We start from the raw sequence: 17,080 nt of genomic DNA, 5'->3' as shown, positions 1-17,080 counted from the left end.
GTTGAAAGCGTTGAATGACTTGTCCTGCGCCACAGCGGGCATCGAGGGAAGTGTGGCCGTGCAGCCCCTTCTAGTCTCCAGCATAATCAGTTACGGTACGTACCTAAGCCTGTGCAGCAAGTGCCAAGTGGCCAACGCAGGCAGAAGCCATCCGCTCTCCTTCTGCATACGGCAAGGTGTAATCTCTGGGCTCTTCTACACAGCCAACTTTGTGGGGAAAGGTGTTTGAGGCGATCCAAGTGATCTGCCCTGAGCATGCTCCAATACTGGTAGATGCGAAAGAAGCCGACTGGCTGCTGCGCCACCGGGCTACCCTGCGGCAAGATGGGCGTGTGGTACACAAGGAGAATATAAAAGGATGGATGCAGAACCATCAAGCAAGTCATTCATCAAGCAAAGAATCCAAAACAGTGCAAGCAAGGACAAAAAGCCCTAAAGAAACCTCTGCTGGTTCTTAGTCAGGAACAGAAAGAAAAGAAAGCAAAAAAGAAAGAATCTTCAGGGGGCTGCTCAGATCTAGACCGCTCGCTGTGCCGATTAGGACTAGCGCCTTGTTATCGGCTTATCTGCGGCGATGACGGTGGCAACCTTCCAACAGATCAACTCTCCTCCATCTTCAACGTCCAGAACTCGCAAGCTGTCGCACTCTTCCTCTTCGCTAGAACAACTTCATACCTTGTCGAAGAAACTGCGACTCTTGTCAGAAGAACACAAAAGCACCAAAAGCAACAACAGCAAAATGGCTTCCCTGCAAGTCAACTCAGATCCCTCCTCCTCGCCCAGGTCTAAACCTTCCCTGTCATTAGACCTTTCAAATCTACCACCTCTCTCCCGACCAAGCCCCCCCAGCAACACACTCATCATAACCGAACTCCAAAATCTCCTCGTCTTCCAACCCGCCTCCCTAGCCTCCCTCCGCGAGAAAGTTACTGCCGTCGCCGCTCTGAACTCCTTTTCGCCCCTCCCCAGCTTCCGACGAATCGTCTGCTCATTCATGACTGTTGAGGACGCCATCAAAGTCCGACAGCTCTTCGAATCAACAAAGACAGTTTTTGACGAATGCGGGGTTCGCGCTCGTATTTACTTTGGCGAACCCACGCCCATCGAGAATACAGAAGAAGCCAAGAGGAAGAAATTACTGGAAGCACCGCAGTCGCAAAAGATGTTTTTCATTAGCCCGCCTCCCAGTCCGCCGCATGGATGGGTGATGCGCAATGAGGAACCTCCCAACAAAGAGGTTCATGCTAGTGACTTGGCTGATGCGCTTGCCCGGTTGGGGACGCAGCATCAGTCTGATAGCAGCGACCCCATTTCACCTGTTTCGGTCACTTCTTCGTCAGAGGGTACCCAGCGGGAGAGCACTCCTAGTGTTGCGCGCAACAATGGGTCATGGCCTTCATCGGCCGAAGGTGCTAGACGCAGTCGCTCAAGTACCCTGATCTATCACCCGAACGATCACGGCGGATCACCCAACTTACCCGCTGTCATGGTGGAGGATACCTCGATTGTCGAAGATGCAGATATCGATGACGACGAACTTATGATTGGTTCGTCGGAGGGAGAGGGAAAGAAGGTTTTCGCGCATACTGCTAGACCGCCTATTGAATTAATGCATTAGTTATAGTTTCTGCATAGCCAGAGGTTGTGTAATCGGCGCATTGCATACTGGAGTTGTAGATTTGGGTTTTGTTTACTTTATTGGGATCTGCATGTACATACATACACTTGTGCACAAATTTATAGTTCATTCGGACATATTTACTCAAAATTTATCCTTTTTGATCTGATAGACTAGCTATCAACTTGATAGAATCTAATCAAAGAGAACACAGGCACTCTTCTTAGCAACCTCCACCCCCAATACAGCCACCAATTCGCCAACGATACCCTTGACACTCTGTGCATCCGTGATTTGCGCAGTTTCCCATCCAACCAAATCCTCCATGTGGACAAATGTGCCATGAACGAGCAAGAGCCAGTGATCAAGATCCATTTGACTCAGTACTTCCTCTGCTGTCAAGACGCCGGGCATACCGATAGAGAAAAGTGATAGCGCTTCTTCGTTGACGAGTTCGGGAAGTTCATCTTCATTGTCTTCCTCGTTTTGGTTTGATTCGGACGATGCAAGTTTACGAGCGCGGTCACGGGATAAGGAGACGTATTTGCGTTTGTCGAGTTTGGCTACCAGTTCGCCCTCGAGAGGATCCCAGGTCATGCTTTCTGGGTCTTTAATTATTCAGCATACTATTCTTAATGTTAGGATATTAGAATGACTTACCTAGAATGTATTGTGGCCGGTAAAGAGCTTTATATCGCATCTTCTGGCAGGAATGGATATAGTAGCCTATTAACACGTCAGTAGGTCATTCTCAATGCAAGCAAGAACAAGAAATTACCCATGTAGTAATATTTGTAGCCTTCCTCTAGCGCAAATGCTATCTCTCTCAAAGCACTCAATTTGCCAAACTCCCAGTCACCGAACTCGGGATCGTAGCTACTCATATCAGCCAAATTCTCCCATTTAAATGTCTTGGTGACTCACAATAGATATACAGAGCTCACGCCCTCAGGAAGCAGATCCAAGACTGCAACCGCAATCAAAAGTCCGTCCAAACGGTAACATTGATGCCACGACCCCAGTCTCTTCTCTCCAGAACCTTCCTTTGGTGTATTCCGTTTTAATCCGGAACAGAGGAACCGTTTAAAGTCTGCACTCTTCCATCTGTCCGTGGACTCTTTATGGATGGCCTGTTGGTATTTGAGGAAGACTTCATATCTAAGACGTTCAATCAATACCCGGTTTGTCTAAATCAAAAGTCCAAATGGCGATAAGCTTACTTTCGTTGTGAGATTGAATCACCCTCTATGGAAACCTCAAACTTATGCGCGGGCTCGATCGGCTGCTTGGTCTTTGGGTCTATGGGTCGTTTCAAGTTGGAATATTCGGCCTCGTGGACTGCCTTGACAACATCGAATTTCTCTTTTCGCTGCTTCTTTTCCCTACCAATCGTTGTTAGAGGGACTCTAGGAGAATAAATAGGAGTAGACCTACTCTCGACTCTTTGGAGCGAGCATTGCAGCTTTCCGGATATATTCCTGGCCCAGCACATACTTGTTCCATCGGTTGATGGCTTTGCGCTGATCTCGTCTTGCTTGATATTCAGATACATCAAGCCTGTTAAGATGTTAGTAATTTGGCATTACAATGTTCATCAACAAATGTCAGCAGACCGACCTCAATGTGTAGTGCGGACAACATGAGCGCTGCAAGTTTTGCTTGTAATACAACGTTCCCGACCTGTACATGTAAGTATGCATCCACTTCCCAGACATTGAAAGTCATACCTTCTCCATCCCCTCTTGACTAGCTCTTCGTAATGTTCAGGCCGAACCGACACCGAACTTGCATAGTACGAAGCACCTATGCATCAATTAGGGTTAGGGCTGTATCATTTTGGTCCAAGAGGGGTATTGCAGAATATGCGGTGTTGATGAAACGGAAATGAAGATACGTAGTATGCGCGACACAGCATACAATGCCAAGTGGTGAATATTGGTGAAATAACAATATAGCATGTACTTACTGCCATCTTCAGACTTGCAATAACCACATGAATTTCGTTGGTATCCTATAGTACGTATCGTTAGCAACCAATGAAAGTCCAGGTATTGTATACTCCATAATAAGTTACTCCATATTGAAAATAAAACGGAACGACAGGAGCAACTGAACTCTGAAGACCAGCCAAGAGGAAACGTGCACGTGATAAAATATGGAGACGACAGGGCGTCGCGCATCCAAACCAGTGGATGCAGCACGAGGAGGCTGAAAGGGTTCCGACTGGCTGGCAGAGACGCAGCAAGCTAATGAAATCGTACTTAGATTACCTACCCAAAGGACGGAAGAGAGACAGATTTCTAGCCGTCTCGGCGTCCACTACCGTGCTCATCGTGTCAAATTGATTCTGTTCGGGCAACGATGGCTTGACTTCAGGAGGCGACGATCGATGAATGATGATTCATAATAACTCCCTGTCTGCGAGAACGGCCGAATGAGAGGAATTTGAGGAGCCGAGATTAGCGATCGTGAGTGAGCTGTTGCTGCTGCTGTTGAATTCCTTGGAGATGTTATGAAATTGCTGCTTCGGTTATATAAGCCCTTGGACTTTGGAGGGGTAAGATAAGTGGTTCGTCCCCACAACGGACTTGTTCCTATGACGACGGATGAACTTTGGAAGTAAGGCTACTAGTAACAAGAGGAGCACTTGACTTGACAGAGGTACTCCGTACTTGGAAGAAAAACGATGCTAGTGAGTTGAAGTATTGTAGACTCGGGTGATGGTTTCTCTGTGGTGTGGTGTGGTGGTGCTGACAAGGCAGGAGCGACCCAAGCCGATCACGGGGCTCTCTCCAGGCCTTCTTTGAGGCTTCTAGAACCCGCCTGTGTGCTATTTATTGCATGCAGCACACTATTTTTTTTTTTTTTCTTTTTCTACTTCCACCTTCAACTCATCAACTCGCCTTGCGGTTTGCTCTCCGCATTTGTGGTATACCACATACGTAGTGTCTGCTTTTCACCTGGCTAATCAAACGATCAACAGCCATCTGACCCAGCAGTCTAATGATCTAAAGTTAGGTGTCCGCCGAGAGCTTAGACAGCGGGGTACCTACTTCTACTACATTGTATACCAACCTAGGCACATTAGTGAGTGGCAGCTTCAATTCATGCAATGCTCGATTGGCCATTAGTTCGACAACGCAGCAACGGTGGCCACTTCAATGTTGACGCTGTGAGGAGGCAGATTCAAGTCGGGATCCAATATGAACAGAGTATCAGATCAACGAGTTGGAGATGGGCCGCTTGGTTGGACTTGGTGGCAACGGTGTATTGAGGGTCGTCATCAGTATATTCGACGAAATTATAGGAACATCAAGACTCATCTGCAACTAACCGTCAAGACTGTCACATATTTTAATATTGGCTGGGCGATCTGCATATGACTGACCAGGTCTTTCCATAATAACTAACTAATCATTTACAACAGCTTACAAAGTGCAGCCACTGGTTGAAGGCGACTTTTTTTCAATACCCGAGTCCGCCTTGTAACTGACTTACAGCGGCCGTCTAGGGCTGACACATCGATGTCCCGGAGTTCAGTTAACTAAATACGGACATACGTAGTAGACTCTGTGTATTGGCATTGGTATTGGTATTGAGACGGTAATGCCGGCTTATGGCCCACTGTAGCAGTACTGCTGTCTTTGATCGTTCCGTGGTTAGAACAGAAGCTGAATCCATCATTGGGCGAAAGCCATCACCGCCAACTTGGCTGAATGCGAATCTGTGTTGAGTGGGCACACCGTGGCAGTTTATCCTTCGACTAAACGATTCCAAACGCACTATTTTTAATGGGGTTGTAATGATTTGTTCGAGGTCTGTAATTTTGATATTGAACGAGACGCTGGTGGCCGTTACCGGACCCGGCTATGACGGTCGGTATTAAGTAACATTGGAAGCGTCCACGAGAACAAAATATACCTTAGTTTAGGGTTTGCTCTGCATAAATCGTAGATTCAATTATTAATTAATAGCTGTAGGACTCGTGGGTGGCGTGTAGGGCAGATCTGGCAGTCGTCCGTTGGTCATGCTACGTTAAGTTAGCTGTAAATCGATTACGGCATCAGTATTTTATTTTATTGACGATCTATGTTGAATCGTCTGCCGCGATACTGAATATTGAAAGTGAGGGAGGCCTTCCCTCGTTCTTCTATCTTACTAACGAGAATAATTGTATAGAAACATGCCTACAAATATACTGAAACATCCGTACAACCCTGTGAACACAGACGAAATACTGTAGTATGCCCAGGGTACGGACTCGGTACCGTGGCGGGGAGCAACAGCTCAACTTACAGAGGACACTTCCCTTACTGGAAGCTACCGCCTAGGCGACCACCGCTAAGCACCCCTCCGGCGTTCCTCCCCTCCTGGTCTCCGTCCCCACGTAATTTATTCTTTAATTTTTTTTTCCCTTTCCTCCGTCTGCCTCACCTCCCCTCTACCTTCTACTGTTCCCTTTCCATAAGATGTCTTCTCCAACCTTATCCCTCGTCGGGCTCCCGTCCATAGCGGGACTCATCGGGAAGACTTAATTCTCTTTTCTTTCTTGCCAAACCACCTCTGCGAATCACTTCCTCATCTCTCTCATCGACCCCAACCCTACCCCGTTACCGCTTCCCGTTCGTTCTCTTTCCGTGCGAAACGACCTGCCCTCCGACCTGAAGATCGCTTGGCTGCTCGACCTTCAACCCGTATTCACCTTACCCAGTCAGCCGCTACGCATTCGCACAATCACTCTACTATCTGTGCGCTCGGCCGAAACGCGTCTCCTTCCTCAGAACTCGTCAACTGCAAGCTGTCGAGGTCAACGCAGACGTCATCGATCTGCAAATAGCAAAGCGGACACATAACGAGAGAGACTCACCACAAACCGTCGTTGCGGGACCTCCCGTCGGTAGTGACTGAATAATACATTCGTTTGCAGTCCGAATTCTATAAATTGACCGATTCGGAGATAATCTTGGCTATTTGCCGCAACGCGGATTTTCGTTTTCTAGACCTCTACATAGAGGGGTCGGCACCGATCAGCACCAGTCAACTAGAATGGCAGCTGCAAATCGTTCAATGGAGTCCCGCGTGGGCAGAACTAATCAAAGTGAGTCTACTTCCATTTAGCTCCATCAAGCACGTGCGCGCGATCCAGCCTCGGGGCTCAACCGCAGATCTTGCATTCCAACGCACCCTACCATCTTGTCTACAAAAACTAATATCCATCTCCTCTAGGATATGGCACAAAAGGCGAGCGACTCGTCGCCGGTATCGTTCCTCTGTCCGCCGACAAGACCAAAGTCTTGATGATCCAATCCGCTGGGCCCGGTGGATGGGTGTTGCCCAAAGGAGGCTGGGAACTGGATGAACCAACTGCTCAACAGGCCGCGCAACGAGAAGCTTGGGAAGAAGCAGGTGTTATCTGTACTGTGCAGCGGGATCTCGGCGTGATTCCTGACATGAGACCTGCCACGCTGCTCACGACCTCTGCTCCCAAAGCATCATACCAATTTTTTGAAGCCATTGTCAGCCGCGAAGAAGCTCAATGGCCTGAAATGCACAAGCGAAAGCGACAGTGGGTCACATATGCACAAGCTGCATCGGCTTTAGTTAATCGTCCTGAGCTGCTTGAAGCACTGAATCGCAGCTCATTACGACGTTAGCCACCACTATTGACTGGCTTTGTGCACACGCTATAAGCCGTCTCAACAGTTCCAGCTGGCTACACTACTGTCTGTAGCGCTGTCTAACGACCTGATATGACTGATATGCCTTGAAAAGTTCTTTTTCTAAAATTCATCTATTTCATTTTGTTGATCCTGTGCTCGTCTTCTTTATCCGTTTCTTCCTGGGAGGTAATGCTGAGATTTATTCCTATTCCCTGCACTCTACACTTTAATACATGCATCATCTTCTTGGGATGTTTCCTGGGATCATGACTCCGACACACCTCTCGATTCATTATAGAGTTTTCCTACATCTGTTCGGGTTATCATAGACTGTTCATGGCTACTGGTTGTTTGCATGATCAGTCCAGAAGGGAAGAGGCGCATGCACATGATGACCAGGGAGAATTATTATCGATGACACTGTCTTCTCTCTGCCTCCTTTGACCTCACAATTATCCAAGTTCCCAAAGAAGTTCCCTGTCAAGTCTCGATTATGAACCGAGTGTCAAGAAGTGATTCTGTCCTACACACCATATCATCCATGACCATACGTTCCTACAACACTCTACAACACCCACTGTACCAAGAAAGACGAAAAAGATCAGGAGTCATGGCTAGAAATTTGGCGAAGAAATACAAGGTTTTATGGTGTGGGGCTCTTTTGCTTTGACTGATTTCGCATCGCTTTGCATTGCATCATATGGCATGGCATTATGTTCTGTTTTTTTTTACCTTTTTTTTTTTTTTTTTTTTTTTTTTTTTGCATAGTGAGCAAGCAGGATAAAGAGGAGCTGATAGAAAACATCTTTTCAAGTGCTCTGTACGGTAATCTGTACGCTCTATTTCCTTGGTTCCTGTAATTGTACTGTATATTACCGGCTAGGTGTCTGCCAATGCAACAGAATGGGATGTTCTGCTACCTAGTAGACGTTCTGAATTCGAGTGATCCAACTTTTCTTAATATATCCACAAATGTCGTCGAGTTCCTTCGATTTCTCAAAAGCAGGGCATGGGAAATCCCTGATACAGTACGTAATAGTCAAACAAAGTCACTGTTCCCTAGGGGATGTGGCTCGCCATGCTCATGGTTTTCCCCTTCAAATGTTCAGTACCTAGGTAAGGTCCAGCTATTTCAGCGCCCTTCGTATGCTAGTCTGATGGATCTTTCCTAACACAGAACAATATTAACAGTGATATAGCAAGCTTGCTTTGTGAATGACAGACTCTATGGCAATTACCTCCCTATTTTGATAATACCTAGACATTCGTGTTATATTTACGCCAGATGCATTACATCAAAGAGGTCGTTCACCTAGGCTATGTGAAGGTGTTGACCGAATGTGGGACAAGTGGTTTGAGATATTCTGTTAGATTGGATTGGATTGATATATGCGAGAAAAAAATCAACAATGCATTCCTATTTTGGCTAGGTCTATCGCAACTTCGACCCGAGCTCTGAAGCAATCGCACAACTCTGGGGGTAATAAATAATACTCTTGTCACCTTGGAACCTTGACTCGACACCAACTTGACACCCAACCTCCTCTCAGCATCCAACACTGGCTAGCAACATCCAATATTCTTCAGTACTACAACATACCCCAGGAGATTTTCTCAAAATGCCCTGCAATCCACACTTCCGGGTGTCCGATAGTCGACAGAAGTGGGTAGACGACCTGCTTGCACAAATTCAAGAACAAAATGATCGTGAAGAGGAAGATGAAGATAGCCGTTCTAGCGCCTCTGATTTTGAAGGACCCAGTGGTGACCAAACCCAACTGGAGGACACTTTAGTAAGACACCTTGACGAGCTACGGCATGAATCCCTGAGCAACAACCAAGGAGCCCCGCGTGCAAGACTCGGGCTGCAAGCCCTTCAAAACGAGGGGGGGAGGAGCCCGCTTTCAAAGCTAAACGAGCAGCAGGAGCGGCTCAAGAATGGACAAGAGAACCTCGAATCGAGGTATAAGAATATAGAGGGCCTGTTCGAGCGCCTGGTCACACTCAATGCGGCCCGACAGGAAGAGCAAAATAAACATCTCGACTTTTTCGATTCATTGACATCCGACTTTGATACATTTAAAATACAATACCAGCTTATATGCACTGAATATCTGGAAGAGGCTTGCCACCAATACCTGAAAACCGGGCACTTTAGGTTTTTGAATGAGATACCTGCCAAATTCAGGGAGGCCAACGTTCTCTTCGATTGTCAAATTGTCCAGGATCTGCAAATGAACGACAGGTTAAGAGTACCCCATGCCGCATTGGGGTTCCACGTGATCTATGCATTGCATCCGTTGGAATATGAGCAGCATATCGAATATGCGCCTGAGGAAGTTATCCAGATAATCAACTTGCGAGCTGAGCTAGACCATCTCGGCCGTTACAAAAATGTAGCTGAGAAGGAGCAGCTCTCGTCCATCAAAGCGAAGTGTTACAAGATCATCTCGCTTTGGATGAATCATGTCACTTCGATTCATGAGTATCCCGATGATGGAGACGAGGCGAAGGCAGCTCAGTTGGAAAACTATCCAGCGGACAAAATCAACGCAGAGATAGATGAGCTATATGAGATGCGGAAAATATGGGAGAAAAAGGAGGCCATGCTTCGGGATATCATGCCCCGAGAGCATGGGTTGCTGATGTATCAGCATAGTCGCGGTGGTGAGCAAGGGTTCTTGACAATGTTGCTTCTACGCCATCCAAGATTAGTTATGGCAACGGTTATTTCCATAATTTGTCTGCTTTTATAGATTGCGACTCCCTATTTTGTACCGTCTTTCTCTTATCAAATTTTTACTTCCTTCAGAAATTGAATCTCGACCCATTTTGTCCAATCAACTCTTTCAAACAAAGTAATCGCCGTATATCAATCGAATTTCCTTTTTGGGTAGTCTGTGTATATTGCACGTGCCGAGCTAAGCCCTAACACCCGCGACTACGTGTACAATTGTCTTTAGCTTGGCCTCCCCTCTTTTTGCTTTGGCTATTACATAAAAACTGCACATATAAAATGAAGCATACTTTAATTTTGTAGTAAGATCTGCGATCAATATAGGGTGATAATATTTCTGTGTATTCGAAACTAGATGAGGAATGCCAACGGTTTACGGATGAGAATTTGGTGCTTTTTATAAGGTCCTTCGAACAGTCGTCTGTTCCGGACGAGGAGGTATTCATTCCATAAATAAAAATCTAAATCTGACCAATTCCTGGCATCTTATATCTATTTTATCTTGAACTTCATGGGGACATTCAAAAATGATAGACGCAGAGATCACTATCTTATACCAAAACGGCTATAGCGCGTAACGCACTTGATTTAGTCTTTCTTTAGTGTCAGTCTTGACACGATCTACATAGTACCGCACAATTTAGGGCTAAATCAGAGACGCTTTACTGTGTTCAGCTTAGGTAGATGTCAGAGGGTTCGGTGGCTTTCTCTAGAGAAGAGCTTCAAAGCGGAGCTTTTCTCCTGTGATTACCCAGTCTTCGCTTGAATAATCGTGTATCTCGAATGATCTAAGGAAACATTTTTCAGCTTGTCGATCTTTTACCTACGTGGCGTCAACAATTCACTGTTGATATCAATTAGCGTCCTTGTAAATCAACGTGTTACAACGGTCGACGCGGACGAGACTGCTCAATAATTTCAGCTCTGCTTCTTTATCAAGACCTACAGCTACCCACTGCACTCATTTTTAAGGATAAACTTTAGATTGGAGTGCATTTACCTTGCCTAAGATTCTCTAAAAGTTGCCATGACGCAAACTAGGATTATTTGTCGTGTCCCATCGAACCACACAAGTCAGGTACAACACTATCCATCATACATAGAAATAGTTCGAACGTCTTTATTGACGTATTTGTCAAACAGTCTATAACGGCAATAATTGGAGGGACATGGCAGACCCTCTTGAAAGAAAGAGGCAGCAGAACCAGCTAAGGCAAAAAGCATGGCGTAAGTTTGACTTGCCCATCGTGGAGGGACAGACATTCAATCCTACATGTCGTACCAGGCTCTCCGGGATTCTGTGTTGAATGAATGCAATCGCTTTGGCTTGCATTCTGTTATTTGTACATGGAGTAACCGGACTGTAGAAGAAAGAAAGAAGGCTGCTGGTCATAAAAACGAATCGACTATAGATGACTTCTCTTGGAAAGGTTATGGCATGCTCATTGTCGGTGACCACCCGGAGATTAAAAATGACTTGACCATCCATCTGTCAGGCTACACTATCTGCCAAGTTCCAGATATAGAACAGACCACAAGACCTCAAAAAAACACAAACTTATACCTCCGCTTCTGCCTTACACAACATACGCCATACCCGATGAAACTCCGCCTCAGATCATCTTCCCGCTCCCCGTAGACCAATATCTCATCACCCTAGTTCAGTACAATGTAATCCGCGCCATGAGCTTCAACATGACTATTCTATCGCTTCTAGATCATCTTCCCCATGGATGCACCAGCACTTTCAACGTACCGTCCGTCGGTGTCGTTCCAGCCGAAGCCGTTCCCGGAGCTTCGATATACTTCCTTGCAGCGATCTACGCCTCATCCATACTGGATCAGTGTGATACCTATTCCGAAACTACGGGACAATCTGATCCTGGTATCTGGGAGGTATTGTGAGCATGAACTCTGCTATGATTTGGGGCTGGGGTTATATGAAGGCTTCGACGAAATAGAGCGACGCGGGTTCCTGGTATGGAGACAAGCCTGGCATGAGTATGGATGGGAGGTAAGCGAGGGATTCTTAAAGAAATGGAGATTCCTGCTCAAGGGCTGCTCGTGGTTGATTGAGTCGACAAACTGTTGGAGAGAACTGTGTGGAGACGATAGGCTTATTGATACTGTACTCGAGGAGAGATGAGAGAGTATGCCATGGCTTATTCATCGATCCCATCGGAGTCTGGGGGACCTAACCAATCACGGCCCTTGGCGTAAGCTAACAGGATGTTTATTCAGTATTCGATGGCAATGATGACAATTGTTAAGATAAAATTTTGTATTATCAATCATTTGTCATGATGGTACCCTCTACATGCGTATTACCCAGAAAGTCAGTCCCGTCAAATGCCCGAGAATGGCTTACGGTATCGGGTAGGTCCCTCAGCGGAGTCAATGAATGCCCTCAATCTGGGACTATCGATTGGGGAGTACAAGCTTTGAGCATCGTGCCTAGGGTATAAGTAACTCGACATGCCCCGGTTCCATGCTTGCTTCCTACATATACCGCCAATTGCCAAAGTCACAAATCGTAGTACCGTCAGATTATAAGATTCAAACATATCATGGGTATTGTCATTCACGGTGCCAGCAAGGCAACTTGCACTCAACGTATTCTCGCCACCTTGATTGAGAAAGGCGTGACCGACTATGAGTTGAAAACTATCAGTACGAGGGCTGGAGAGCACAAGGTATATTTATCTTCTTTAGCTTGACCCGAGGGCTGAGCATGCGACTGACCCGTTGAACTTTCCAGCAACCCGAATACCTAAAGAAACAGCCATTTGGCGTCATTCCCGTTTTGGAAGATGGTGATTTCTTGATGCATGGTGAGTTCCCCATTCTCCTCTCACGAGATTTTGTGACTCTAACGACATTTTGTAGAATCACGAGCCATCTGCTACTACATTGCATCCAAATATATCGACCAAGGCCCGAAGCTTATTCCCGACGTAACAGACCTCACAGGAAATGCAACATTCCAAAAATGGGCCAGTGTCGAAAGAGATAACTGAGATAGCTATGCTTCTCCAATCACTTCTGAGAAGCTATTCAAAGTGTGAGTTTAAAGGAAGCCTTCCCGGTGCCTGAGTCTAAAGTTCCATCACTAACGAAGACACCCCAGGATGCGTGGAGGTAGCCCAGACCCAAAGCTGGTCGAGCACTATGAGGCTGGTTTCTTGCCCAAGTTGGATGTCTTTGAGGGCATTCTTTCAAAGCAAAAGTATATGGGTGGTGATGAATTCTCGCTCATTGATGTCTACTATCTGCCATACACCCAAAAGTTATCCGAGGTTGGCTGTGGCCATTTCATCACTGACAGGCCCCATGTCAAGGCATGGTGGGAGCGAGTCAGTGCCCGAGACTCATGGCAAAAAGTCCTCGCTTTGCCTTAGATGTTTCGAGAAAATAGCTTTATCACGCAATATTTCCAAATAGAAACCTCTCCATGTGCTCAGCATGCCTGCTTCTGATACCAAGTCTCTAATAAATCCGGTTGTGATTGTGGTTGGAGATTGTTCAAACCAACAACAAATTCGGACTGACAAGATCAGAGCGGAAGAGAGGGGTTCTAGCAACACTCTTTTCCCAAATATCCTCAAGCTTTTTCAAAATTCTATTGCATGGCCCAATCGAGAAATATGGAGCAGAAGCAGAAAGAATGGTTTGGAAAAATGTTCGCTCATCTCCAACAGCAACTGACCCAGTAACATAAATAGCCCAGATCAAGTTCTGAGGCGTAGATGTATGTCTGGTCAGGCCGAATGCTTTTATAAACGACCTTACGCAGGTACGAACCTCCTCGGAGCTCTCGTCGACGCCCTTAGTCGTTAGATGAAAGTATATAATGCCAGCAAGCGTATACAGGTAAGTCGTGACACGAATCGACGTAGAGGCCGAAAGAGTGTACTCATCCGAGCACTGCAATTGTTCGATGGATGGGCCATTTTCTTGTACCCAGCCGTGAAGAGCGGATCTGATTTGTGCATCAGATACACTATTGAAGGAATTTGCGATAGTTCCATCAAATGGTACTAGAACAGGAATCGGGTTTGGAAGTGCCGCTATTTCGCCTATAAGCAAAATAACCCAGTATTCCTGACCGAACATGTTTCGAATATCTTGGTTGATTGGACTCAAACAGGTGATATTTTGGACAATTTTGAGCAAACGAGGCGGCCTGCCCATGGTGACGCAGGAAACCACGTCCAAGTAAATTGCGATAGCAATCAAGGCATTCATGGAACTTTGCTGTTGAAGTAAAGGATGTTCGGGATATAATTCATCTTCGAAACTATCCCATCCATAATTCATCGTAGCGAATGGGTCTGGCTCTGATATTGGTGTTCTTTGACGCACACCATCGACACCTGCCACCATGCTAATTGCGGCATTGAGATGGACCTGCCAGTTGTCTGTCTCGTCTATACACATCTAATACTCAGAAGGTTAGTATACTATGACAGCTGGGAATAAGTTGACCAACTTCTAGAATCACTAGCTGAATAACACAGGCAAGAACCCCAACACCTCCCTTAGGACACTCGGACCCTTTCGTCCTGTAAGGCCCAAAAAGTTGTATCGCCACTTGCAGATCTCGAAGGCATAGAGAGTGGTGTTTCTGCGCATATCTAAGCACACGATGTTTCCTCTCTTCATCAGTTGACTGAGACGTGAGAAGCCCTTGATGAAGGGCAGTCAACCCGAGAACCGAGTGATAGAACGGCCTTATGTGCATTATGATTGGCAGAAGCCAGTGGCGGTCATTCCGAATAACGGATGTCTGGCTGATAGGAAGTTGTAGTGGGTAAACATGGTCCACGAAATGCATCAAAAGTCTTGTATCGGAGAGCGATAAATCTCCCATGAAGAGCATGGGGTTTGTCTGGTCTTGAGGGGTTATCGTGGTATGAAGTAAAGGAAAGGAAGGTTCTGATGGTGGTGAATCTTCCTTTTGTGAATCTGAACTGGCTACATCTACGATATCATTCGACGTGCTATTGACCGAATCCACCTGCGAGCTTGACGATGGAATAGCTTGGTTCTGAGAACGCAATTGCTGAGATCTGGCTCTGTCACGTTGTCTCGATGTGTACCTCACAGTCTGCTTGAGGCTCTCAATCTGGGATTTTTCAACATCCCCACCATCCATCCAGTCCGGTTTTGGCCCGTAGCCATAGCAGGGGATTGCCAACGTGTGGCATAGCTGGCATACTGGATGTCGTTCATCGCACTTTTTGCGGCGGAGACGACATGTCCAGCAGCCTTTGGTGCTTCTCAACAACCGGCTCATTTTAACCCAATGCGGAGCTCTACTTGTTAAAAATAAAGCTAAGTATCTTCGAATAATAGTCGAATATAAGGATTCGATTCATAATCTGTTGTAAACTTGTCTAGAGAGATTGGAAGCTTCAGCTGAAGGCTGAAGCCATACTAGTAGCTAACTGCCGCTATGCCATGTTAGGATTAGCTCAATCTAGATTTCTATACGGCGTACCACAAGACCGCATGCACATTTCTACTCCGATTGATCGCAGGCAATTCAAAGAGCTAAGTGATCTGAGCAGTCGCAATATTTTCTCAACCATCTTACCAACGATCACACCCCACGGTTCAGCTCTAGATTTTGCGAAAGTCGGCTATCGCTACAGAAACGATCATTTTTACCTCATAGTCGAGGCCGCTTCGGCCTGTCTCAAGCTACCTCTTTCAGGTTTCAAATTCGGCTTGATTCTTCAACCTCCTGCGACAGACTCTCTACACTCATCATGGATTACGAAATGGATATCGAGCCCGCTGGGCCACAGGTCACTGTTCGCGAGGTACATATATTTGCTTCTATCACAAAGAAGGTCGTCAAAACTAACAGCCCACAGACAGAGCCGTATCGCGTCGACTTCAAACTCTCCAACGTCGACCTCACACTCGCAAACGCGCTACGGCGTACAATGATCGCCGAAGTGCCCACAGTAGCCATAGACATCGTCGAAGTCGAAGTGAACACATCCGTTCTTCCAGACGAATTTTTAGCACACCGACTCGGTCTCATACCGCTGAACAGCAAACATTGCGACAACGACATGGAGTACAACCGAGACTGTACATGCGAAAGTTGGTGCTCGAGATGTAGTGTACGGTTGACATTACATGCGCGCTGTAATCAGGCCGATGATGTTATGAAGGTCTATTCGCGAGACTTGGTGGTTACGGGTGACAGGGCAAATGAGTGGGTTGGCAATCCCGTCATTACAGACCCAGAGGGAAAGGGACCGTTGATTGCCAAGTTGATCAAGGGGCAGGAGTTGAAGTTGACGTGTATTGCGCGCAAGGGTATTGCGAAGGAGCATGCGAAGTGGTCGCCTACGTCGGCTGTGGGGTTTGAGTATGATCCGCACAATAATTTGAGACATTTAGATTATTGGTATGAGGAGGATCCTGCAAAGGAATGGTACGTCTCTATCCTTCCCTATCAATGAAAGCGTTTCGAGCTAATCAAAAAAAAATAAAAAATAAAAAATAGGCCCATCTCAGAAAACGGAAAATGGGAAACCCCCAACCCCCCCGACCAACCCTTCGACTACGATGCCCAACCAAACACATTCTATGTCGACGTCGAATCAATCGGCAACCTAGAACCAGACACGATCGTGCAACAGGGCATTCTCACCCTCCAGACCAAACTAGCTACTATAATAGATACCCTCACCAACCCCAACGGACCCGGTGCTCAAGTGAATGGTCTCGGCGGCGGGGATGATGAGGACATGGGTCTTGGAGGCGGCGTTCGGTCTCCGGATGCATATGAGCCGCCTGAGATTGACGGTGGACTTGGTGGTGGGTTTACAGCGTATGGGCAGGGTGCGAATGGAGGGAATAGGAGTGCTTGGGGTGGTGGAATGACACCTTATGGAGCCACGCCGTATGGGGCGACTAATTATGGCGGTGGTTTCTAATTCTCTCTCCAAAAATGAAATGGCCATTTACCTGTAGCTCAGGCTGGCTGTTACTATGTCAACTAAAGCATATACCGGCGTTTGATTGGTTCTGCGTGCAATACTTACT

At 46.5% G+C, this 17,080-nt stretch overlaps 8 protein-coding genes across 8 annotated transcripts; 6 read left to right on the top strand and 2 right to left on the bottom strand.

Moving 5' to 3' along the window:
- Positions 1-574: 574 nt before the first annotated feature.
- Positions 575-1,618, top strand: EYB26_006268 (uncharacterized protein; the record flags this gene model as incomplete). Its single annotated transcript, XM_054265544.1, has 1 exon — positions 575-1,618. The coding sequence occupies one exon, from the start codon at positions 575-577 to the stop codon at positions 1,616-1,618; it is 1,044 nt and encodes a 347-aa protein (XP_054121519.1).
- A 195-nt stretch (positions 1,619-1,813) lies between these two features.
- EYB26_006267 (uncharacterized protein) lies at positions 1,814-3,950 on the bottom strand (the record flags this gene model as incomplete). Its single annotated transcript, XM_054265543.1, has 10 exons — positions 1,814-2,226; positions 2,279-2,344; positions 2,397-2,494; positions 2,543-2,776; positions 2,839-3,000; positions 3,053-3,175; positions 3,236-3,298; positions 3,346-3,421; positions 3,585-3,629; positions 3,893-3,950. 10 exons carry the CDS (start codon positions 3,948-3,950, stop codon positions 1,814-1,816), a joined length of 1,338 nt encoding a protein of 445 aa, XP_054121518.1.
- Positions 3,951-6,664: 2,714 nt separating this feature from the next.
- On the top strand, positions 6,665-7,272 carry EYB26_006266 (uncharacterized protein; the record flags this gene model as incomplete). The annotated part of the gene is made up of 2 exons (XM_054265542.1): positions 6,665-6,716; positions 6,845-7,272. The coding sequence occupies 2 exons, from the start codon at positions 6,665-6,667 to the stop codon at positions 7,270-7,272; spliced, it is 480 nt and encodes a 159-aa protein (XP_054121517.1).
- A 1,625-nt stretch (positions 7,273-8,897) lies between these two features.
- EYB26_006265 (uncharacterized protein) lies at positions 8,898-10,034 on the top strand (the record flags this gene model as incomplete). The annotated part of the gene is made up of 1 exon (XM_054265541.1): positions 8,898-10,034. The coding sequence occupies one exon, from the start codon at positions 8,898-8,900 to the stop codon at positions 10,032-10,034; it is 1,137 nt and encodes a 378-aa protein (XP_054121516.1).
- A 2,548-nt stretch (positions 10,035-12,582) lies between these two features.
- On the top strand, positions 12,583-13,032 carry EYB26_006264 (uncharacterized protein; the record flags this gene model as incomplete). The annotated part of the gene is made up of 3 exons (XM_054265540.1): positions 12,583-12,708; positions 12,774-12,846; positions 12,902-13,032. The coding sequence occupies 3 exons, from the start codon at positions 12,583-12,585 to the stop codon at positions 13,030-13,032; spliced, it is 330 nt and encodes a 109-aa protein (XP_054121515.1).
- Positions 13,033-13,143: 111 nt separating this feature from the next.
- On the top strand, positions 13,144-13,413 carry EYB26_006263 (uncharacterized protein; the record flags this gene model as incomplete). The annotated part of the gene is made up of 1 exon (XM_054265539.1): positions 13,144-13,413. One exon carries the CDS (start codon positions 13,144-13,146, stop codon positions 13,411-13,413), a length of 270 nt encoding a protein of 89 aa, XP_054121514.1.
- Positions 13,414-13,537: 124 nt separating this feature from the next.
- EYB26_006262 (uncharacterized protein) lies at positions 13,538-15,311 on the bottom strand (the record flags this gene model as incomplete). The annotated part of the gene is made up of 2 exons (XM_054265538.1): positions 13,538-14,452; positions 14,505-15,311. The coding sequence occupies 2 exons, from the start codon at positions 15,309-15,311 to the stop codon at positions 13,538-13,540; spliced, it is 1,722 nt and encodes a 573-aa protein (XP_054121513.1).
- A 475-nt stretch (positions 15,312-15,786) lies between these two features.
- EYB26_006261 (uncharacterized protein) lies at positions 15,787-16,971 on the top strand (the record flags this gene model as incomplete). The annotated part of the gene is made up of 3 exons (XM_054265537.1): positions 15,787-15,840; positions 15,895-16,466; positions 16,539-16,971. The coding sequence occupies 3 exons, from the start codon at positions 15,787-15,789 to the stop codon at positions 16,969-16,971; spliced, it is 1,059 nt and encodes a 352-aa protein (XP_054121512.1).
- Between the last annotated feature and the right edge of the window lie 109 nt (positions 16,972-17,080).

The sequence above is a fragment of the Talaromyces marneffei genome, chromosome 4 (assembly GCF_009556855.1).
Source record: "Talaromyces marneffei chromosome 4, complete sequence".
Lineage (NCBI taxonomy): Eukaryota > Fungi > Ascomycota > Eurotiomycetes > Eurotiales > Trichocomaceae > Talaromyces > Talaromyces marneffei.
The sequence above is the reverse complement of the archived record's forward strand: the minus strand, read 5'-3'. Positions and strand labels throughout refer to the sequence as shown.